The sequence below is a fragment of the Leptonychotes weddellii genome, chromosome 1 (genome assembly GCF_054177405.1).
Source record: "Leptonychotes weddellii isolate Sample4059 chromosome 1, ASM5417740v2, whole genome shotgun sequence".
Taxonomy (NCBI): Eukaryota; Metazoa; Chordata; class Mammalia; order Carnivora; family Phocidae; genus Leptonychotes; species Leptonychotes weddellii.
Window position 1 is genome coordinate 118,918,918 of NC_138369.1, and position 22,938 is coordinate 118,941,855.

Genomic DNA, 22,938 nt, shown 5'->3' on the forward strand with positions numbered 1-22,938 from the left:
CTGGGAGGAGGGACCTCTTTCAGAGCAATGTCGTCAAGCACCAGATCATGACTTCATTTGCTCTCATGGAGCTTCTAGGACTGGAACTGAGGTACTTCATGATCCAGAGGATTAACTATGACCATCTTGTTTCTGAGGCCACCTAGAGTCTCCTCTTTTACATTGTCCCCCAGGAATCTCAGGGTAGCTGGGGAAGGCCCTGAGAGGGCTCATGGAAGGATGTTTCTCCAGCTAGGACACTGAGAGGCTGCATGGTGATAGTCATTCTCAGATGTCAGCATGCATCAGCAGCACCTGGAATGCTTATTTAAAATGCAGAATCCTGGGCGCCTGGGTGGCTCAGTTGTTAAGCATCTGCCTTCGGCTCAGGTCATGATCCCAGGGTCCTGGGATCGAGCCCCACATTGGGCTCCCTGCTCTGTGGGAAGTCTGCTTCTCCCTCTCCCACTCCCCCTGCTTGTGTTCCCTCTCTCACTGTGTCTCTCTCTGTCAAATAAATAAAATCTTAAAAAAATAAAAAAATAAAATAAAATACAATGCAGAATCCTGGGCCCCATACCCCAGAGATTCTGAGTCCCAAGGTCCAAGGTGGAATGGGTGGCTCAGGATTCTGAGTTTTTAAAAAGCACGTAGGTGATCCTAAGGTCTCTGATGAAGTGGAATTAGGGAGTCTAAAAGCTATATGGTCCTAGATTCAAATCCCACCCCTGTCACTTATTTGCACTATGACTTGGGGCAAGTCACCAAGCCTTTCTAGATGTCAATTTTGTTTGTAAAATGAGGTTATAATACACCTTCTGCTTAATAAAGAAGACCTATTTTTTCAGTGTTTATTGCCCGTTGTAAAGATTTGTTGAGCAAATGGGGTAGAAGTTCATTGCCCTCCAGAAACCTGAGGAGGGGGGGGTGTTCCTCCTTCATGGCTCCATCCACCACATATCTCTCAACTACTCAGTCACAAAACTCATGAATTCTACCTCCTAAAACATCTTAGACCTGCCCACTTTTCTCCATCCCCACAGTCTCTACCCTAGTCCAAGCCACCACCTTCCTCTACCTGACCACTGCACAGCTTCCTCTCCATCTCCCTATTTCTACCCTTACTTCCCAGGGCAGCCATGCTAATCGGATAAGGCAAAGCTTTTGGTTCAAGCTTCAGCTCTCAGGAAGGCCTTATGAGTCTAAAAACAATTCCTCTTGGCCCCCTACACCTACTTCTAAGCCTCCTTTCTGCCTCTATCTAACTCTACACTCAAGATATTCTGAACTTCGTTCAGATTCTTCTAGTGAATATCAGTTTCTCTTGCCACTGGGACTTCACACAAAATGTGTTTGCTGTGTCCGAAACAGCCACCCCACCCAACCCCGTCTCCAAACACATATCTTTCACCTACTACTCATCTTTCATATTTCAGCTGAAATGTCATTTACTCAGGGCCAGATGTAGCTATTCCCCTCACATGTGCTCTGGCAACTCTGTCTTTCCTCCATGATAATACCTATTATGCTCTGCCATGATGACTTCATGCCTGCCTCCATCACTAAACTAGCTCCAAGAGAACGCAGGCCTCTGTCTATTGCCGTAGCACCGGCAGCAATAGAGTCTATGCTCAAAGAACGGCTGAATGAGTGAATGAATGAATAAATAAAAGAGCAGAAGGCCCTGGTCGCAGGATGTGTTGCGGATGGGCGCCCCCTTGATAGTGCCTAAACTCAGTTCAGGGTCTGGAGGTGCCGGGAGAAAAGACAGCCACGTGGGGGCGTCCCTGGGCGCGTGTAGACCACTGGGGGGCGCCCTCAGCTTGTTGTATGTGACTGGCATCACTTCACACTCAGATTCGGTTACTAGTGGCCAATTGGAAACAGGAGGCGGGGTTTACATTTGATTGACAGTATCGCTCCGCCCAATCTAATTCATCTTTTCCTTGGCCCCGCCCACTCCAGGCTCCGGAGACCCTGAAGGTGGGCCTGATGGAGGCGCCGCCAACTGGACTCCAGCAGAGAGCTCCCGAGGCCGAACCAGTGCGCCTGGCGGTCTGTGAGTGGGCGGCCCGCGGCTAGGGGCGGGGCCACGGCGCTGACAGGCAGGAGGCCGGTCCCTCCCCTCTCGCCCAGAACGGCAGCGCCGGCGCTGGGGACAGCAGAAGTGAGTAGGTGAGCGGCGCAGCAAGATCCCTGCTCGGACCCCGGACGGCGCGCGCACCCGGAGCCCCGGATCCGAGTCGGGCCCGCGGCAGAACGCCAGATAACTGTGCCCCCGAACTACCACCACTTGCACCCTTCCGCTCCGGCCCGCCTCCCGGAGCTCTCGGCTCCGAGCTCTCCAGCGCCCGGGATCCTCCTGGACCGGTCCGTCCAGATTCCCGCGGGTCCGACCTGCCTGCATCCCCCAGCATCGCCAGGCTCGGGCCGCCGCCTCGGTCCCGGAGCCGCCCGCCTGGATCGCACCCTTTCCTTGCCCGGATCTCCTGGGACCGTACGCGAACGTTCCTCGGAGCCCGAGGAGCGGACCCTTCCCCGGGTGCCCGCAGCGCCGCCGGCGCGGCCCGGCGCGGCCCGGCTCGGCTCCCGGAGCCCGCCCCGGCCATGGCCCGAGCCCGCCCGCCGCCGCCACCGCCGCCGCCGCCGCCGCCGGGGCTCCTGCCGCTGCTCCCTCCGCTGCTGCTGCTGCCGCTGCTGCTGTCCACCGGCTGCCGGGCGCTGGAAGGTGAGCGGCGTCGGGGGGCGCGTCCAAGGCTTACGGTGCCCGGGGTCACCCGGGCGTAGGCCGGAGGGGACCCGCGGGGTGGGTCAGATGCCAGCTGGGCGCACGTCGGAGGAGGCTCCGTCACCCGCGCCGCCGCTCCGGGGGCCGGAGGATGGGGTGGGGAGGACGCCCCCGGAGCCGCCTCGCAGGCTCCAGCTGGCTCCGAGGCCGGCGGTACGCGGATCGTGGCTCTCGGGCAGCTGGACTCGGGTTGAGCGTCCCCGAAAGTCACGGCAGCGCTGTGAGCTCTTGGGGGAGAACCCCGCGCTCACCGCAGAGGAGCGGGGCCCCCAGCGGCCCGGGGAGGCGAGGGAGTGTGGGCGACCCACCGGGCGAGGCGGGGGCCTCTGAGGCTGCCGCGGGGCTGTGGCGGGTGGGGGCGAAGCGGGACTCCCAGGTTGGGGGGCGGCGTTGGTTAGGAAGCCGTTGGAGTTGACTGTGAGAGGTGTGAGTGCGTGCACCCCGCTTTGTCAGGGGATGGCTGCGGGCTGGAGAGGCGGGGGCCTGTTATTGTTTATGGTTTACGGAGCGCCAGTTACCCACGAGGTGCTGCGTGCACGGGCAGTGCGCGCTGCTCTGCGGCTCTCCTCCGCCTTCTAGCAGGACATCCGAGGGCTCGGGTCTCCGTTGAACCCCCGAAGTTCTGGGGTTTGCCCCATTTGCCGGTGGGGAAAAGCCGAGTTTCTCAATAGGTTGTGTGAAGCCGACCCAGACGGTGCTGGCGGGGGTGGGGTAGCTCCAACTTGCAAGCGACTGTACTCGGGGGAACAGGATGCTGTTGGCCCTGGTGGGAGAGCTCACACTCATGGGGCCACTTGACACGAGCCTGCGGGAGATAGAGGCGCTGACACTGGTCACGAACAATAGACGCACACACACAGAGTTTCCAAAAAATTTGAAGCCATTAAATGAGAGAAGAAAAACCTTCCTTAATGTGGAGGGCAGGACACCACAGAAATTTGGGGGAAATTGGAATATAGACAGTTTTTATTTTCGGAGTCTTTCACAGCCAACTAGTCACTTTCTTCGTACAGAAACAAAAATATGAATTCTGTGTAACTCGGTTTGTTTGTATGTTCACAACTGGTAAACTTAAAGGTTGGAAGGAAGAAAGAGCACAGTTCTGAAAGAGAGGCATCTTCTGGTGCTTGCCAGTTTTCTCTATGGAAAAAATGTTCCTATGAACCCGCACCCCCTTTTACCTCTGAGCCCACCGGCCCTGACAGACCGATTCACACGGGTGGACACATGCAAATCCAAGCAGACACACTGAGGTCGCGCCCACATGTGTGTGATAGGATCTGAGGCGTGAGAAACCAGTGTGGGGCTTTGTTGTTGATTGCCTCAAGGGTGTGAGCCTGGGAGCCTGTTGGAGTTACCAGGTCTATGTCTCTGTGTCTTAGGCCAGGGCGGGCAACGCAAGCACAGTCGCTTATGGGGCGCTGCGTGTGTGCTAGGCGCGGGGCCCTTGTTGTCAGGTGTGGTGGGTGCTGGTGCTGCCAGGGGGGCGGAGGGGGTGTGGTTTGGGTCAGGTGAGCAAGGGCTACCCGAAGAGGCTCACTCCTTCCTCCCTTTCTTCCTCCTCTTCACCCCTCACAATCTGCTAGACCCTCAGTGGCAGGCCGTAGCTGGGAGCTGGCATCCAGGTCTCCAGGCCTCCAGGCCGGAACGCTGAGGGGCTGACCAGGAGACAGAGGACCCATGAGCAGTAGCAGCACAAGAAAGAGAGGGCAGCAGGGCCCCAACCTTGTCCCTCCTTCCCCCCCCTCGGCTGTGTCTGGGGCTACTCCCCGACTGGGCAGGTGTGGCTGGCAGGCCAGGCCAGTGTGGGATGCCCCAAGGAAGTAGCAGTGCCTTCCATGTGTGGCTTTTACCAGTTCCTTTACTTTTGCCATACCTCAGACCTTAGGGTTTTCAGTTTGTGTGCGGGAGAATGAAAGGAAAAAGAGAGATGCTTTGGGGTGCAGATCCCCACACGGAAGTACGCCTACCCACTCAGTTCTCCCTCGTTGTGAGATGGGTCAGTGATAGCACCCACTATCCTAGAGTTGTAGGGAAGATTGCGTCCTTAATGTGTGTGGGGTGCTTAGCACACAGCCATTATTATTCAGGGATTAACTGCTATTATCGTTATCCTAGGGTCTGCTCTCTGAGGAGGGACAGAAGTGAAACTGGTGTGTGCCTTACCTGCTGGAGGGAGGTTAGAGGAAGGGGTGAGGGGGGCGGTGTGACGGGGGAAGGTTGGTCTGAAGAGAAAATTGTCTCCCCACTTCCATCTCCCTTCAGCTCTGGGAGGGATGGGATGGGATGGGATGAGAGCGAGGTCAGGGGCAGCTGTCTGTGTCCTGCCCATCCCCCAGCCCTGTCTGGAGCTTGAAGGGTGAGGTGGGAAGACTTGGTGGTTCTGGGCTATGGCCACCTGGCAGGGCTAGCTGGGACCCTCCCCACTCCCAAGCTTTACAGGCAGGGGATCCAGGCTCCTTGCTCCAACCTTCCATTTGGCTTTGCCAGGATTTGGTTTGCCCTGGGCCTAGGGGAGCCTTTTGGCTGTCTGCATCCGGGGGCCATTATATCTAGGCCCAGAGTCCTGAGTTGTGTGTACTGTTTCGTCATGGATCCCCTGGTTAGGTGCTGTCTAGCACCTGGTTGCTCTACCTCCCTACATACTTGGGGTCCACCAAGACTGCATCCAAGGACCTCATCAGTTTTCCATGAGGATGGAGCCAGGGTCCTTGCTCGTCCTCCTTGGTTGAGGAAACTCCTCTCACCTTGCCCTCTGACTGCTTACCTCTCCCTGCAAACACACACTGATTTTACCCTCAGATTTACCCTTAGTCATAAGAAAACGGGGCCACTTCGTTGCTGACCCTCCTTTCGAGTAGTGTCTCCCAGGCCCCCGAGCCAAGACCCTTCTCCCCTTCAGGACCACGAACTGGAAGGTGAGCAGACCAGGAACAAGTGTGGGATGAGGAAGGAAGTCTGGGCCGTAGGGGCCTCACCCCTTAGATGGGACGGGGAGGTCTGCAGAGAGCCTACCCTTGTGAGGAAAGAGAACCGGTTGCCAGGTGCAGGAGGTGGGGACGGCCGCAGTGCCCCTGGTGTGCGAGGGAAGGAGGCGGTGTGTGAGTCCCTCTCGCCCGCCGAGGAAGCAGCAGTGGCCCCTGAGGAGGTGCTCGCTGAGAGGGGACGCCAGGCCTGGGATTTCTGGGCTGGCTCACTCCTAGAGTTGCCTCTGGCGCCCCCACCCCATCCCTGTTTGTCACGAGCTGGCACCTCAGAGCTGCCGCTGAAGGACGGTGGCAGGTATTTGGGGGAACCAGTTTGCTCGTCACTGCCTTCCCTTTAGCCAGAGCTGCTGCTACCTCCCGCTCTGTGGCCTCAGCGGTGGGGAGCTAAAGCCTAAGCTGCCGTGGGCAAGGCCTCCGCCACCCGGCCTTACACTAATTAAACAGCATGAAGAGGCTGAATCACCAGGCCTGCATAGTTTGAAAATTGTAGCCCTGCCTGTTGTGCTGAGTCAAACTGGTTTGTCGGGATTGGGCAGCTGGGGAGGTGGGGGGGGGGAGGGAGACTGGGTACAGCTGGGCACCTGATGGGGTGGGAGAGGCCCCCTGCCCCAAGGGCTGCCCTGGCCCCAGATCTGCTATTGCCTTCTGCCCCCAGACCCCTGGCCAGAGCCACTGTGGCTGGGATCCCAGGGAAGGGCTCAGAGGCCTCACTGAAGGGCTAGCTGTCCATCCGTCCTGGCTGGCTGGCAAGGCCAGGACGAGGGTGGGGGCATGGATGAACACTGAGGCATCTGGGCTCCTTGCTCTGTGCTTTCTCCTCCCTTCTCCCTCTCAGGTTTATTTAATTATAAATCCCCACGATCTGAAGGGAGGAATGGAAAACAAAATGTGTTCTCTGTTTTGAGATGTTCCCCTCCCCTCCATCCTAGAATGGAGGGCCAAGGGGCCATGGGCGGAGAAAGGGAGAGGTAGCTGGGGGGGTGAGTTAGGCTCTTCTAGGTCCCATAGCAACCCTCCCGCAGGCCCCCTTCCTCCTCGGGCTGACCACCCTGAGTGTGCAGCTTGGTACGCACATGTATACCCACTGATGCACAGGGTAGGGGCCAGATGGGAGAAGATGGGACAGAGGCCTTGGGTTGGTTGGCCGAGGTCGGGACCCCATCAAGGAGGAGGGAGACCAACTCAGGGCCGGCGTGGGGTTTTTCTCCCTCTCTTTGCAGGCAGGGCTATGCGCCTTCTTGTCCGGATTCTGCCCCTCGGTCCGCCGGCCCCTGCACACTCCGCTGGCCCAGCCCAGGAGCATGACCTTCCCCACCGCCTTCAAGTCCCTCGTCTGGAGCTTGGGCTTCTTGCTTTTGTCTCTGGGGTTTTTTGATTCCCTGGGTCTCACTGACATAGAGCAGTGTGCTCTGTGTAACTTGGGACCTGGGGTGCTGTGGGGTCTGGCAGTTCCATAAAGTTGTATGTACTTGGCCCTTCACCAGGGTTGGTGGCTGGCTCCCAGCTGCACCAGGGCTGCCCAGTGAGGCCCTCAGACACAGGCTGGGTGCCCATGATATTCTCCTCTTGCTGGGTGCCCAATGTATGTGTGGAAGTGTTGCCCAGAGCTCCTGGGGCTAAGTCTCTTCGTGATGCCCCCCCTCTCCAAGGGCTCAGTGCTGAGGACAGTGCCATCGTGCTGGCCAGGAAGTACCTGGGGAGGCTACACCCAGCCACACCCAGAATCATCTTCAGGCCCTTGCCCCACCCCCAGTCTCGTGACCAGTGACCGCTCCGGCCTCGGCCAGGGCCACGGGAGGCAGGTCTGGGGTTTGCTCCTTCCCTGCACCTCTGGCCATGACTGGCGCAGTCCCTCTGCTTTCTTAGCAGACACTGCCTTCTCCTAGCCCTTCCTCCACCCCACCTGAACACTCAGCTCATAGAAAGGACATGCTTGCAATGTGTGTGTGTGCGTGTGTTGCATGTGCGTGGAGGATGCACCTCTGAGGCTTTATCCAAACCGTAGACGTGGGCATTAACACTGCGTGCTCCTGTGGCATGTTTGAGTGCACACGCACATCAGTGTGTGCAGCTGATGCCCGCTGTGCGTGACTGCGTAAGAGCACGTCGTCGAGTCTGTACGGAGAACCTGGTGTTTGGGTTTGCACTTGGCTACACTCAAGACTGTGACTTGGGGCTGGCAATCGTGGGCAGTTGGGTGTGTAAGGAGAATGTACTGTTTGGTGTGCGTGCCCTCCGTGTACGCCGAGGTCTCTGGAAATCTGCACACATGAAGACTCTAAGAGTGAGTGTTTGCCTAAGACAAACCAAATCCGTGTGTAGGGAAGCTTCACTGTATGTGAATGTCTAAGGGAGACTAATCTGTTTGTACCATATGCATCTGTGTGTCTGAAAAAGACCGACCGTGGCTGTGTATGAAGCCGTGTGTGTGTGTGTGTGTGTGTGTGTGTGTTTGCGGGCGGCTGTGGCTTTGTGTGTTTTTGTCCACCATATGTGTTGACTTGTCATTCTTTGGCCCCAGTGGCAGAGAATGAGCCCAGCCACTGAGAACTGGGGAATGCTTGTGCGGGTGTGTATTTGTGCACAGGCAAGAGCCACACAGCTGCCGCCACGTGGCCGTTCTCTGTGGCCCTTTGGAAACCTGAAAGGGGTGCTGGTTCACTTCTGAGCATTGAAGCCCCAGTTCCAGAAAGCCCCCAGGCCTGCTGTCCACTTCCCTGCTCGCTTTGGAGGGGCCGGTGGGGTTTCCGGCCTGGCAGAGCCCTGTAGCAGAGAGTGGCTGTCTGCCTTCTGGTCTCCCTCCAGCAGCCACATGGGGGGCAAAGGAGGATGGGGGTGCAATTGGCAGCTGGGGAGCTTGGAAACTGCTCGCTCAGTCCTCTTTTGTCCTTACTCCTGTACCTCATAATCTTCACCCCAGCTTGCGTACGTGCACGCGTGTGCGGCACTCATGTAGCAGAGGAAGGTGGGCTCTGTCGGGTTGGGTCTGTCCCTCCCCATGCCACAGACGGATGGATGCTGAGACCCCCCTCCATGCCCTTCCTGAGGCTGGGACACAGGCACCTCAGGGTCTCCCTCTTGCTGAAGGGAGCAGACCCCTCCCCTTCCCCAGAGAGCAAGCCCCCTCCCCACCAGGATGACCGGAGCCCTTCCTCGGGCACACATGACTCAAAATCCAAGTCCTCTCCTCATTAATGGGAAAAATGTGCCGAGATTGAGCGATGGCCAAGGCTGAGCGATGGCCAAGGGCCGATCCCCGCCCCCTCCCTCTCCCGCTCCCCAGAAATTAAACAGAAATGAAGAGCCTCCCTCCACCCCTGCCTACCCCCTCCCCTCCTGGTCCCCACCGTCCCCTCCCTCCCCTCAGTCCTCTCAGAGCCAGCACAGGGCTTGTTTTAAACTGTGGAGGAATCTGGCTGGAGGGGGGAGGGGGCTGAATATTTGGGTTTAAACAGTTCCAGATGGGTTTGGCACAGGCTGAGCAGAAGGAAGTGAGGGAGAGGGAGGAGGGAGGCAGCTCGAGGGAGCGGTGGGAGCCCCTGCCTGCTCGGGGCGGGCGGGTGGCGGGCAGCGGGCAGACAAGCAGGCGGACTGGCTGGCTGGCTGGCTGGCTGGTTTGGGGGGGAGGGGGTGCGCTGGGCTCGACTGGCTCCAGGGACAGGAATACTCTGGGCTGCTGGCTGGGGAAGAGGCTACTTGGAAACCTCCCTCTCTGTCTCTGTCTCCTTGGGCCTCCTTGTCTCTCCAGCTCACCGTCTTCTGTAGTCCTCAGCTGACCACCCCACTGGCTGGTCCTAGCCAGCCGGCTCTGCACGTCCTTCCAGCTCGGAGCCACCCACCGTCCGCCTTGGCGAGGCCCCTGCTCCACCACCTCTCTCCCTGCCTGTCTCTGGGCCCCTGCTTCTGCCCATCTCTCCTTGCCTCCTAGCCCCCTGCCAAATGTCTGTGTCTGTCTGTCTGTCTGTCTGCCAGAGAGGCCTGTCGGGCCACCGACCGATGAGGCTGGGATGGCTCACCCTGCAGCCAGGTCCTCCAGGGACCAGCCACCTCTAATAGAAGAAGAGGGAGCTTCACTCCCTCTTTGCCTTACATGAGGGTCTGGGGCCACAGCTGCCTCACCCACCATCCTCAGCTCAGACCCAGACTGCAGGAAACCAGTGAAGGCCATAAGCCTGGAACCTGTGGGGTTTGGGTCTTTCTCCTCCTGGGCAGCCCCAACCTGCCCTCTTCCAGCTCAGGGCAGAGGGGAGAACTGCTGCTGCCCTGTCTCCCAGGCTCTAAGAAAGGAGTTGGCGTCTCTCTCCTCTCAGAGAGCAGAATTGTTCAGTCAGAACCCAGAACCTGATTCCTAGGGGAGTGAGTTTATGTCAGAAACGTTAATGGGCCCCTCCTATGGGTGAGCAAGGGGAAACAGATAAGAAACTGAAGCTTGGAACAGGATTGGTGCTATGACAAAGCCCCTGGCCCTGGATGCACAGAGGAAGGAATCTAACCCTAATTTGGTGGTTCAGGGAAGGCTTCCTGGAGGAGGTGACAGCTGGATTGGGACTTATAGGATATACAGGAGCTTTCTCGGCTTTCTTTCTTCTTCCCTTCACACTGTAGTCAGAGTGCTCTGGTTAAGGGGTTAGTTATGGAGTCTGCTACCTTTCAACTCTTCACCCCAAGTCCTAGCAGTTTTACCTTAGGCCGTATATTTACTTTATCTGGGCCTCAGTTTCTCACCTATAAAAGGGGTACACCAACAGTCCTTATCAAAGGACTGTGGAAAGAACTGAGCTAGCTTGTCTTGGTGGCCCTCAGCCCAGCCTCAAAGAGCATTCGTGCCCATTCCCCAGAGGTGTTTGAGTGGGAGGCTGGGTGGGAGCAGGCTCTGCCCTGTAGCTGCCCTCCCATTCCCCTGGGCATGTGTGGTGCCGGGCCTTTGTGTTGGGAATGGAGTCAGGGGGGGCCTGGGCAGCAGGGTCTGAAGGACACGGTCCTTTGCTCCAGGATCAAGGGCCTGCTACCCCCTTGTGTGGAGATCAGCCGAGCCTGTAGGTGTGTGAACTGGGCCTGGCTTTTACCTCTGTCAGTAGCATACACCCACCTCCGGCTGGCCGACCTGATGGCTCATGTCTTTGGGGCTGTAACGTTTCCGGGGATGGCTGCAGGCTCTTCTCCAGGGCAGGGTGGCTGAGAGCTTCGAGCACTTGGGGGCGGGGTGGGGTGTGATGGGCTGTTGCCTGGTGGGAATCATTCTCTGGTGTCCTGGCCTTTCTTGGACGACCTCTTTCTCCCCATCCTGAGCATGGCTTCTGACCTTTGTTCTTCTCTTGCTCCCCAGAAACCCTCATGGACACAAAATGGGTGACATCGGAGTTGGCATGGACATCTCATCCAGAAAGTGGGGTAAGCCTTCCCCACCATCTCCCCTGAGTGCTGGTTGTCAAGTAGGCCACTTCCGCCACCAGCGTCCATCCCCCTCGCCTCCCCAGGGCTTGAGAAGGGCTGCCTCTGCCCCCTGCCTATCAGTTTCACCTTCTGCGTCATTCCCATCCCCTGCACCTGTCACCTTCCTTCTTTGCCTATGGGTAATTCTCGCCCTTTCAGCCTTCAGCCTGTCTGTGTCCTCCTCCCCCCCACACACCATCTTTGTCCCACTCTCCCTCTGCCCACCCCTCAGCCTGCCTTCAGCCTGTCACCATCCTTCTCCTGCCTGAGAGCTCTTTGCCTATCTTCTCCAACCATCTCCCTCCTTCCTGGGTCCCTGGGTAGGGCACTGTCTTGGGGACCAGGAAACCTTGGCTCCAGATCTCTAACTTGCTATGTGACTTTTAGCAAGGCAGCTTACTTTTCTGGGCTTCCATTTCTAAACAGTTAAATTCCTGTAGTTCTGACATTTCTAACATATTCTAATTAACCTCCCTAGATGGCCTTCACAACTCCACTGAGCTCTGGAACACTGGGGTGGGATGGCGCTCCAGGCCCTCATTCACCAGACCTGACTGTGTGACGTTGGGCAAGTCTCTACCTTTGAGAGTCTTGGCTTCCTCTTCTGTAGAGTGGGGGCAAGACAACAGATGTACCTTCTCATGGGGTTGTAGTGAAGGTTAAACGTGATAGTGACAGCCAGTGTTTATTGAATGCGTGCTCTGTATGGGACATTGTTACAGGCCCATTGTATATATTAAACTGATTTGATTCCCTACCATGTCATTTACATCCAGTCGGCCCCATTTATAGACAGTGAAACTGAGGCACAGAGATAACAAATATTATAGCTAATAGTCCCGTAATACTTATCGAATGCTTTAAGTTTTTTATTCACTTAAGCTCATTTATCCCTTATATGGCTTTATTCTCGCCATGTTACAGATGGGGAAACGGTGGTACAGGGAGGTTAAGTGGCTTGACCCATAGTCACACAGCAAGGACTGGGATTTGAACCCATGTAGTCTGCATGCCCAGCCAGTACACCACAGAAGCATCCCCGGGAAGTAAACACGGATCTGGGCACGTGGTAAGCACCTGGCACGTGCTGGCGCTCATTCTGTCTTTTTCACTTGGCCCATGCACAGTGGGAAGAGGTGAGTGGCTACGATGAGGCCATGAACCCCATCCGCACGTACCAGGTGTGTAACGTGCGGGAGTCAAGCCAGAACAACTGGCTTCGCACGGGCTTCATCTGGCGGCGAGAGGTGCAGCGCGTCTACGTGGAGCTCAAGTTTACCGTGCGTGACTGCAACAGCATCCCCAACATCCCTGGCTCCTGCAAAGAGACCTTCAACCTCTTCTACTACGAGGCTGACAGTGATGTGGCCTCGGCCTCTTCCCCCTTCTGGATGGAGAACCCCTACGTGAAGGTGGACACCATCGCGCCCGATGAGAGCTTCTCGCGGCTTGATGCTGGCCGCGTCAACACCAAGGTGCGAAGCTTTGGGCCGCTCTCCAAGGCCGGTTTCTACTTGGCCTTCCAGGACCAGGGTGCCTGCATGTCGCTCATCTCTGTGCGGGCCTTCTACAAGAAGTGTGCGTCCACCACCGCAGGCTTCGCCCTTTTCCCCGAGACCCTCACTGGGGCCGAGCCCACCTCTCTCGTCATTGCCCCTGGCACCTGCATCGCTAATGCTGTGGAGGTGTCCGTACCACTCAAGCTCTACTGCAACGGCGATGGGGAGTGGATGGTGCCCGTGGGAGCCTGCACCTGTGCAACCGGCCACGAGCCAGCTGCCAAGGAGTCCCAGTGCCGCCGTGAGTGGGGGCTGGCCTGGGGCCGGGGGCTGGGGAGGACTCCTACCTGCCAGTCAACGAGCTCTGGCTTCGGGTCTGAGGCGGAGGGAGGGAAAGGAAGAGGGGTATCGAGTGCCCAGAACGTGCTGCGAGGAGGGAGAGGAGAGACAATGAGGAGACGCACCAGAATCGTTAAAATCGATAAAAAAGAAACTAAAGAGACAGGAAGAGAAAAACATGGAGAATCCTTGGTAAGGAGGCCCCTGGGCAGAGAGGCAGGAAGCCGGCCGAGATGCCTGCTTTGTTTGGCCCCAAGTGGACACCCCACCCCGGAAGTACTAGCTGGGCCTCCGAGCTGTGGGGACAGGGGCTGTGGGCACTCACGCTTGGCCCTTTTACCTTCAAGTCTCATCTGCTCCTCGAGAGGCGGTGTTTACAGCACAGTGGTCGGGGGCCCAGTCCCTGAAGTCTGAGTCCTAACTCTGTCACTTAGCACTGGTGGGACCTTGGGCACGTTACTTAACTCTTGGAACCTCGGTTTCCTCGTGTGCTAGATGGGGACAATCGTGGGGCTTCCTCTATGGGCTCGTAGTGGGCTTAAGTGAGTCGATGCATGTGAAGCTCTTGGAAAAGTGCCTGGCACATGGCAACACCATCACCACCTAAGTGTCAGCCATGACTCTCTCGGGAGCCAGGGGATGCGTGGGGACAGGGATTCTCTTGTCCTTATTTCATATAGGAGGAGATTCAGGAGGCTTGTCCGTGGTGGCTTGCCGAGACTCCTAAGACCTTACAGTGTACTAGACTTCCGGCTCTAAAACCCATTCACGAAGGGTTCTCATTCGAGCCTCCGTTTGCCAGTAAGGAAACGGAGTCTCCGAGAACAACTATACTCAAAGTGTCATAGCTGGGAATGTGGGAGTTGGGGCTACAGCCTTGTCCAGTGCTCTACCATGCAGGGCAAGATGCTAAGGGCCTTGCCTTCTATCCCTTCTGCCCCGGCACTTGCAGCCTATAACTCTGAAGGGTGGGGGCTGGCTCTTAGCACAGCGCGAGGTGTGAGGGGGACTGGCTGCCCCACCTGGCTGGGAGGCCCTGTGTTGGGTGTTGGCATGGCAAGGTGAATAGTGCCTTGCCCGGCCCCTCTCCACTTTATGGGAACCTGCCCCAGACTTCCTCTTCCTAAGTGGAGAAAGGGGGTGGGGGTGATGAGCCTGACAGCCTGAAGAGGGGCTAACACTCTGCAGGTCCCTGGCAGGAAATGCATGCTGGTTCCCATAGCAACCAGCCTGGCCTGGCCTCTGCCCCCTCCCCCACTGGCTCAAAAGAGCTTGGGTGGAATATCACCTTCGTGAGGGGGAGATTAAATCCCAGAGAAAAGCATAGCCCCAACTCTGGGCATTCCACACTCTGGATGACCTCCCCAGGGGCAGTCATATATGGATAGAGTGACCATATGCTTTCACATGTTTGGGGCAGTCCTGGCTTATGCTCATTATCACATGATTATTACTAGCGGCCCCTTTCGCTCTCCAAATATTCCAGTTTGAATAATAAATCCTATGGCTGTCATAGACAGGCAGAACCCCACAGCCCAGGACCAGGGGCCCCGGTGTAGATGACAAGAGAGGAAACTGAGGAGAAGGGATGTTCAGGCACCCAGCTCTGGGCTCGCTTTGGGGCCTGGGGTGCCCCTTGTGGATGCTTTGAGGCCTCTGAACTCCTGGTGACCCCAGCCTTCCTGCCTGCTGTCTTTTTCTCCTTTTCTCAGCCCTCTTCAGCCCCCACCCCTGCCCAAGGGCAGGAAGGAGCCGCTGCCCTGCTCCTGGTGGGTGGGGAGAGAGGCTGGTCCTGGGACCAAGGCCCCGCCTCTGGCTGTTCTGGGGTGGCCATGAGGGTCCTAGCAGTGATTTTCCTCCACTTTCAGGGAGGGGGCGGGAGCATCCTGGCAGAGTAGAGGGTGCTGCCAACCTGCCAGTGGTCTCTGCCCCACCCCTCCTCTTCCTTCTCTCTCCCTCCCGTGCCTCAACAAGCCCAGGCTGCCCAGGTGATGGGGCTGACGTCTTCGCCCGTGAGGCCCTGGGGTAGGGGTGGGGGGCCGGGGCGGGGAGGAATCCGCTGACGTGGGGTTTCCACGGGGCAAAAGGGCCTTTTGTAGCTGTACCGGAGTTAGGCAATCCCAGCATAGCCCCCACAGTCTGGGAGCTGGCGGGGCCAAGACCAGGGCTGCGGGAGGGCCAGAGTCTCACCGATCTGAAGAGCATGCCCATCCTCTTCTCCCACGCAGCCTGTCCCCCTGGGAGTTACAAGGCGAAGCAGGGAGAGGGGCCCTGCCTCCCCTGCCCGCCCCACAGCCGCACCGCCTCGCCAGCTGCCAGCATCTGCACCTGCTACAGTAACTTCTACCGTGCGGACTCGGACTCCGCAGACAGTGCCTGTACCAGTAAGTGAACTCATGGCCCCGCTCGGGGGCCCGAGACGGCCGCCATGAACGGCCGCTTTCCAGATAGGGAAACTGAGGCTTGGGGAGGTGCGATGTTGTGCGCAACATGGCACAGCTGAGAAGTGACTGGCCCTGAGCCGGAATCTAGGCCAGCCGCCTCAGCCTTTCCACCAACACTCAGGAAGCGCCCACCAGCTCCTAGCCAGGCATCCGGAGCCATTGGGCCTCTAGCCCCTCACTCCTCCCACTGTGTAGAACTGCTGTTCTCCTGGCCCAACCCCAACCATAGAGGGGGCGTCACGTCCTTGGGGCAGCCTAGTGCCCTGCTTCCTCCCTGCTCTGGCCTTTGGTGCCAGGCATTGTGCCAGGTGCCAGTGATGTGGAGGAGAATAAGATTCAGTCAGTAAGTCCTAAAGGAGCTTGCCACCTGGTGGGAGAAACAGATATGAAAACAGATAATGACCATATAATGTGCTAAGTGCCGGGCTGGAAGGATGCCCAGGAATTGTGCTATGGGGGTGCAGAGGACAGGAAGGAGAAGAATCAAGGAAGGCTTCCAAGAGGTGGTGACATCTCAGGTTGAGCCTTGAAGGCTAACTAGCGTCTTCCCAGTGGAGAATTGTAGGAAAGCTATTCTGCTTATTAACGCGGAGTCAAGAGCAAGGCGGTAGGAAGCTGCTTGCGGTACGCAGGAACCCTGGGTGGAAGGGTGGTGCTGGGGCCCTAGCTTACTGCCCTCTCCCTCCACCTTCCCTACAGCGGTGCCATCTCCCCCCCGGGGTGTGATCTCCAATGTGAATGAGACCTCACTGATCCTCGAGTGGAGCGAGCCCCGGGACCTGGGTGGCCGGGACGACCTCCTATACAACGTCATCTGCAAGAAGTGCCACGGGGGCCCTGGGGCCGGGGGCGCCTCAGCCTGCTCTCGCTGTGATGACAATGTGGAGTTTGTGCCTCGGCAGCTGGGCCTGACAGAGCGCCGGGTCCACATCAGCCATCTGCTGGCCCACACGCGCTACACCTTTGAGGTGCAGGCCGTCAACGGTGTCTCGGGCAAGAGCCCGCTGCCCCCCCGCTACGCGGCTGTGAATATCACCACCAACCAGGCTGGTGAGGAGGGGGCACGGGAGGGTAGGGCCTGGGTCATTTTCTCCCACACGGAGCTTAGGTTGCCCAGGGCCTGCCGATGGACCACCAGGGGTCCCCTGGGCGCCGGGTCCTTGGGAAGGATGCCAGGGCCGAGAAGCCCGTTGTGAGCCCCGCGCCCATCTTCCCTTAGCCCCGTCCGAAGTGCCTACACTACATCTGCACAGCAGCTCCGGCAGCAGCCTGACCCTGTCCTGGGCACCCCCAGAGCGGCCCAATGGAGTCATCCTGGACTACGAGATGAAGTACTTTGAGAAGGTCAGAGCCTTGGGGGGCAGGCGGAGGCCTTGGGGTGAGAAGATGACCCCCAGATAGCGTCAGGGGCCCCTGGGAGCAAGTACCTCCTGGGTACTGAGGCAGCCACAGGTGGGCCCTGGGGGGCGGCAGGGGCGATGGGCCTCAGGGCCACTGAGGCGCCTCATTTCTCGCGGTGTTGCAGAGTGAGGGCATCGCCTCCACGGTGACCAGCCAGAAGAACTCGGTGCAGCTGGGCGGGTTGCGGCCTGACGCCCGCTACGTGGTCCAGGTCCGTGCCCGCACCGTAGCCGGCTACGGGCAGTACAGCCGTCCGGCTGAGTTTGAGACCACAAGCGAGAGAGGTACGTACCCCACGGCCCCTGTTCCTGCTCACCTCCGTCCCTCCTCACTTTCTGTCCCTCCACTTACCCAGTCCCTTCCCGGTCTCCAGGCTCCGGTGCCCAGCAGCTCCAGGAGCAGCTTCCCCTCATCGTGGGTTCTGCCACGGCTGGGCTTGTCTTTGTGGTGGCTGTCGTGGTCATCGCTGTCGTCTGCCTCAGGTACTCCCAGGCCCGGCTTGCTCCCTCGGGCTGGCGAGAGCTTCCCTGGAGCACCCTAGAGCCCACATGCCACAGAGGCCCTTGGTAGGCCCAGACTCTCCTCGCTGCCAAGGCCGTCTCTAGTCCACACCCCTGTGCTCATCCCATCCCCTGCCCATCCGCTGGCAGATCCCCTCGGGGACTGAGTCCACTGCGTCCCTTGCCCAGAGACCCAGTAGCTGCTGTTACCCCTACCTGTGGGGCCAGGCAGCAGGCCATCCCCTGTGCACCCTGCCCCTCCTGGGAGCCCGAGGGTCCCCTGGACAGAGGGAGCTGTCGGGCTTGTCTCAGGCCGCACCCCTGCCCTGCCCCCTCCAGGAAGCAGCGGCGCGGCTCTGACTCCGAGTATACCGAGAAGCTGCAGCAGTACGGTGAGTTTGTCTTTTCATCCTGATCCTGCCGCCCCCCGGCAAAGTTCCCGTGGTCCCTGCAGGGCTTGGAGATACCCTTTTCCCCTGCCTGGGATTTCATCCCTTGTACTCCTATCCCGGATAGCCCCTCCTGCTTCCACTCAAGTGCTATTTCCTGAGCCCCTACCTCCCTCCTGCTAGCCCCAGAGATGCATGAGAAGTGACCCCTTTCCTCAAAGGCAGCTAATCCTAGGAGAAAGACAAGATACGTAAACACAGGAAAAAATGAGAGGACAGTTTAGTGATAAGCTGGGTGTTCCTGTTACAAAGGGCAGTAAGAGTTCAGAAAAAAGGAAGCCTTCCTGGAGGAGGTGGCCTTGGGCTGAGCTGAGCCAGGAGGGTTGAACAGGGTTTAGGGAGGTGGGGGAGAGCATTCCTGGCTAGAGAAGCCTCTGGAAGGTAGTGGGTAGGGTGGGGAGAGTGCCCGACTGTGGGGGCAGTGAGAAGACTGGTTTGACAGCTGCTGGGGAGCGAGGCTGGGTAGTTGTGGCCAGTCCTTGGAGGGTCGTGAAAGGCAGGCAGAGGAGTTTGGACTTGACTCCACCATAGGTAATCCGAAAGGCTCTCAAGCTGGGGAGTAATACAATGTGAGTATTGTTTTAGGGAGACAGGTATGCAGGATAGATTGGTGGGAAAAGTCCAGAGGCAGAGAGCCCAGCTGGGAGACTATTGCAATAGTCTGAGTGTTGAAGGCCTGGATAAGGTCAGGGGCAGTGGGAATGAGGAGAGGGATGAATCTGAGAGATGTTTTGACGTGATGAGAGATGGTCATCTCTCATTCTTCTTCAGAAAGAAGAATAAGAATCCTAGGTGTCTAGCTTTTATGGCCACTAGTTCTTATGGAGGGAATGGTGAGGGGGTGGAGAAGGGGCGGGTTGGGACTCCAGCAGGGAGGAAAGACTTAGGAGGGAGGGTGTGAAATGTGCTCCCATCAGGGTTTGGGGGGGAGGGGCAGTAGGGCAGTACGCTGGGCCTGAGGGCGCAGCCTGAGGAGTTCCCTCACTGACCGCCACCGCAGGCCAAAGATCTGGCCTCTCTCATGCCTGCCTTTTCTTTCTCTAGTTGCTCCCGGAATGAAGGTTTATATTGACCCTTTTACGTATGAGGACCCTAATGAGGCTGTGCGAGAGTTTGCCAAGGAAATCGATGTCTCCTGTGTCAAGATTGAGGAGGTGATTGGAGCTGGTGAGTCCCCTAGTGTACAGTGGAGAGGAGAGGTGTCGGGGGTGGGGGGTGTTACCCCAGGGAGGGGCCAGCATGCACTGGATACAAGGCCAATCCCAGAAGCCCCTTCCTACCTGTGCCCTCTGCCCTGCAGGGGAATTTGGGGAAGTGTGCCGGGGTCGGCTGAAACAGCCAGGCCGCAGGGAGGTGTTTGTGGCCATCAAGACGCTGAAGGTGGGCTACACAGAGAGGCAGCGGCGGGACTTCCTCAGTGAGGCCTCCATCATGGGTCAGTTTGACCATCCCAACATAATCCGACTAGAGGGCGTGGTCACTAAAAGTCGGCCAGTCATGATTCTCACCGAGTTCATGGAGAACTGTGCCCTGGACTCCTTCCTCCGGGTAAGAGCCAGCCCCCAGCCCCTCTCCCTGCCCTGCCTCAGAGAGCTGTGTTGGGCAAACCACCCCCTCCCACAAGGTCAGACACACCCAACCCTCTCCAAGTCTACAAATATTTACTGAGGTGGCCTGGTGCAGGGAAACAGCCAGGTCCTCAGAGCCAGAAAGACCCAAGTTCCCATCCCGACTCTGCCTGTGTGACCTCAGGCTTTACGTAACCTCTCTGAGTCTGAGCTGCCTTAGTTATAAAATGAAAGCAGTGAGAGCTATTTGGATCCTCACCGGGGTCCGTTGGGATGTTGTATACAGATACCCGCCACACAGTGGGCCGCTTACTTTCAGTGCACTCTGCACATAGTCACAGGGATAGGTGAGGCATGGTCTCCAAGGCCTTAGAGAGGGTAGGTGGAGGCACAGGGGGGCGGGCATGAAGGTCTCGGGCGGGCCCTGGGCTAGTAGGGAGGTGATGGGCCCACCTGAGCCTGCTCGTTGCCTCCAGCTCAACGACGGACAGTTCACGGTCATCCAGCTGGTGGGCATGTTGCGGGGCATTGCTGCTGGCATGAAATACCTATCCGAGATGAACTACGTGCACCGAGACCTGGCTGCCCGCAACATTCTTGTCAATAGCAACCTGGTCTGCAAAGTCTCAGACTTCGGCCTCTCCCGCTTCCTGGAGGATGATCCCTCTGATCCTACCTACACCAGCTCCCTGGTACAGGAAGCAGCTGGGAGGGACACCGGGGGCGGGGCCAACCAGGCAGGGGCTCGGGGCTGGGGACCAGCCCCGAGTCATAGGGTGAAGGGCGTGTGCCCCCCCCACCAGGGCGGGAAGATCCCCATCCGCTGGACTGCCCCAGAGGCCATAGCCTATCGGAAGTTCACCTCTGCTAGTGATGTCTGGAGCTATGGAATCGTCATGTGGGAGGTCATGAGCTATGGAGAGCGACCCTACTGGGACATGAGCAACCAGGATGTGAGTGGGGCCAGCCAGAGTGGCCAGGTGGGTGGGAGTCAGCTGGGGAGCGAAGTGGTGGCTCACTCCAGGTTTCCCTGTTCTCTCTTCAGGTCATCAATGCCGTAGAGCAGGATTACCGGCTGCCCCCACCCATGGACTGCCCCACAGCATTGCACCAGCTCATGCTGGACTGCTGGGTGCGGGACCGGAACCTCAGGCCCAAATTCTCCCAGATTGTCAACACCCTGGATAAGCTCATCCGCAATGCTGCCAGCCTCAAGGTCATCGCCAGTGCCCAGTCTGGGTCAGTATCTCTGCCTCTGTTCCCACTCTGCTTCTGAAGATTTATTTATTTATTGGAGGGGGGGGGGCACCTGAGTGGGGGGAGGGGAAGAGGGAGAAGGAGAGAGAGAATCCCAAGCGGACTCCCTGCTGATCGCAGAGCCCGACATAGGGCTTGACCCCACTACCCAGGGATCATGACCTGAGCCAAAATCAAGAGTCGGACGCTTAACCGACTGAGCCATCCAGGCGCCCCATGTTCCCACTCTGCTCTTGGGCCAGCAGCCCCACCCCTGCTTCCCTTGCCATTAGGATTCACCCAAGTCTCTCTCTTCTCCCCACAGCATGTCACAGCCCCTCCTGGACCGCACGGTCCCAGATTACACAACCTTCACTACAGTTGGTGACTGGCTAGATGCCATCAAGATGGGGCGGTACAAGGAGAGCTTTGTCAGCGCGGGGTTTGCAACCTTTGACCTGGTGGCTCAGATGACTGCAGAGTGAGTGTGCCTCAGATTTGGAGGGGCAGGGCAGGGGGCCCCGAACAGGGCCCAGAGTGGTGGGCAGGAGGGGAGGGACTGACCCTGCCCTTGGTCCATCTGCAGAGACCTGCTCCGGATTGGGGTCACCTTGGCTGGCCATCAGAAGAAGATCCTTAGCAGTATCCAGGACATGCGGCTACAGATGAACCAGACACTGCCCGTGCAGGTCTGACACCTGACTCCCACTGGGTGGGTACCCCCCAAGGACTGTGCAGGGACTCTGACCAGCCGGCTGGACTTTTGGACTTTTGGATGCCTGGCCTTAGGCTGTGGCCCAGAAGATGGAAGTTTGGGGAAGGCCCAAACTGGGACTTCTCCTCCAGGCCTGTGCTCCCTCCCCAGGAAGTGTGCCCCAAACCTCTTCATATTGAAGATGGATTAGGAGAGGGGGTGATGACCCCTCCCCAAGCCCCTCAGGGCCCAGGCCTTCCTGCTCTCCAGTGGGGGATCCCCACCACCTCAGACTTCGCTGTTCTTCAGTGCTGGAGGTCCTGGCAGGGTCAGGTGGAGGATAAGCCTGGGTTCTATAGGGCCCAGCCCTGGCAGGGGTCTGGCCCCCCCAGGTAGGCAGAGTAGTCCCTCCCTCAGGAACTGGAGGAGGGGACTCCGGGAATGGGGAAATGTGACACCCCATCCTGAAGCCAGCTGGCACCTCCAGTTTGCACAGGGACTTGTTCTGGGGGCTGAGGGCCCTGCCCCACCCCCACCCTTGGTGCTGTCATAAAAGGGCAGGCAGGGGCAGGCTGAGGAGTAGCCCCTTGCCCCCCAGAGACTGACTCTCAGAGCCAGAGTTTGGATGTGTATGTGAGTGTGTTCGTGTGTGTGTGTGCGCGCGCGTGTGTGTGTCTGTGCATGCACTGGCCTGCACAGAGAGCATGGGTGAGTGTGTAAAAGCTTGGCCCTGTGCCCTGCAGTGGGGTGAGCTGGGCCGTCAGCGGAATAAAGGCAATAAGATGATTCTCTTGCCCCTTCTCTTTGCACCTCCCGAGGTGGGATTCCCTCATGCCCTCAGATTCACAGTCACTCAGTGCCGGCCCTCTTCAGAACTCCCTGGAGTCTTTTGGAGACCAGACTTACTGCATCTAACTTATTGCATCTTGTGCTTCAGCCTTATTGCATCGAACCTCTGGGAAGTGGGCAGTAACAGGAGAGCAAACTGCCCCGGAGTGCCTTCCTGCTAAGGCCCAGGTGTTCCTGGGGTCAGGACCGACACTTCCCAGTCCGCTGGTGTTTTACAGAGTCCTTTCACACCCATTGTCTCTGAGGGAGCTGAAGGTGTAGGGGCCAAGTGACCTTGGGACACAGAGGGCAAGAGTCTACACTGGTGTTCATATACAGAGGCTAGCTCCTTTCAGCAAACATCAGCCCAGAAGTGCAGTTACTCTTTACTGAGCGCTTACTACACTCCAGGCACTGGGCGAAAACGCTCCATTTATACATGGATCTTATTTAATCTCACAACAACCAGCCAGGGACAGAAGTATTTTTATCTCTTTTTTACAGAGGAGGAAAGGGAGAGGTTAAGCAACTTGCCCGAAGTCGCTGAGCCAGTAAGTGAGGCCTGGGGCTGGGATTCCCACCCAGAGACTGCCTGCACACTTGAAAGGTTCAGAGGATAAACAACAAGAACCAGGAAGAGGATTAGGAAAACAGCTTCTGGAAATGTCAAAGGAGAAATTGTGGGGGGCGCTCAGAGGCCCCTTGGATACAGAAAGAGACCAGATTGGGGGGGGGGTGGCAAATGCAGTCCTTTTCCCCAGTGTCAGGAGGGACCCTCCAGGCAGTAAACCTT

General features: G+C 58.1%; 1 protein-coding gene across 3 annotated transcripts; it reads left to right on the forward strand.

The window, feature by feature from the left end:
• Positions 1 to 2,138: 2,138 nt before the first annotated feature.
• On the forward strand, positions 2,139 to 21,545 carry EPHB3 (EPH receptor B3). 3 transcript variants are annotated; one of them, XM_081830821.1, is made up of 16 exons: positions 2,139 to 2,707; positions 11,081 to 11,145; positions 12,315 to 12,987; positions 15,254 to 15,409; positions 16,169 to 16,519; positions 16,689 to 16,813; positions 16,995 to 17,154; positions 17,244 to 17,352; positions 17,710 to 17,762; positions 18,864 to 18,986; positions 19,120 to 19,367; positions 19,864 to 20,079; positions 20,191 to 20,340; positions 20,433 to 20,626; positions 20,949 to 21,104; positions 21,210 to 21,545. In XM_081830821.1, exons 1-16 carry the CDS (start codon positions 2,587 to 2,589, stop codon positions 21,316 to 21,318), a joined length of 3,009 nt encoding a protein of 1,002 aa, XP_081686947.1. In that variant the 5' UTR covers positions 2,139 to 2,586; the 3' UTR covers positions 21,319 to 21,545. The 3 variants fall into 3 exon arrangements, with proteins under 3 accessions (XP_081686947.1, XP_081686943.1, XP_081686952.1); XM_081830817.1 differs by having other exon boundaries at positions 19,864 to 20,340; XM_081830826.1 differs by lacking the exon at positions 2,139 to 2,707 and adding an exon at positions 7,896 to 8,038 and having other exon boundaries at positions 19,864 to 20,340.
• The last annotated feature ends 1,393 nt before the right edge of the window (positions 21,546 to 22,938 follow it).

Coding starts and splice junctions, on each gene's coding strand:
- EPHB3 (XM_081830817.1), top strand. CDS start 2,587: ATGGCCCGAGCCCGCCCGCCGCCGCCACCGCCGCCGCCGCCGCCGCCG. Junction 20,341..20,432: donor GGGACATGAGCAACCAGGAT/GTGAGTGGGGCC, acceptor TTCTCTCTTCAG/GTCATCAATGCCGTAGAGCA. Junction 21,105..21,209: donor GTGGCTCAGATGACTGCAGA/GTGAGTGTGCCT, acceptor GTCCATCTGCAG/AGACCTGCTCCGGATTGGGG.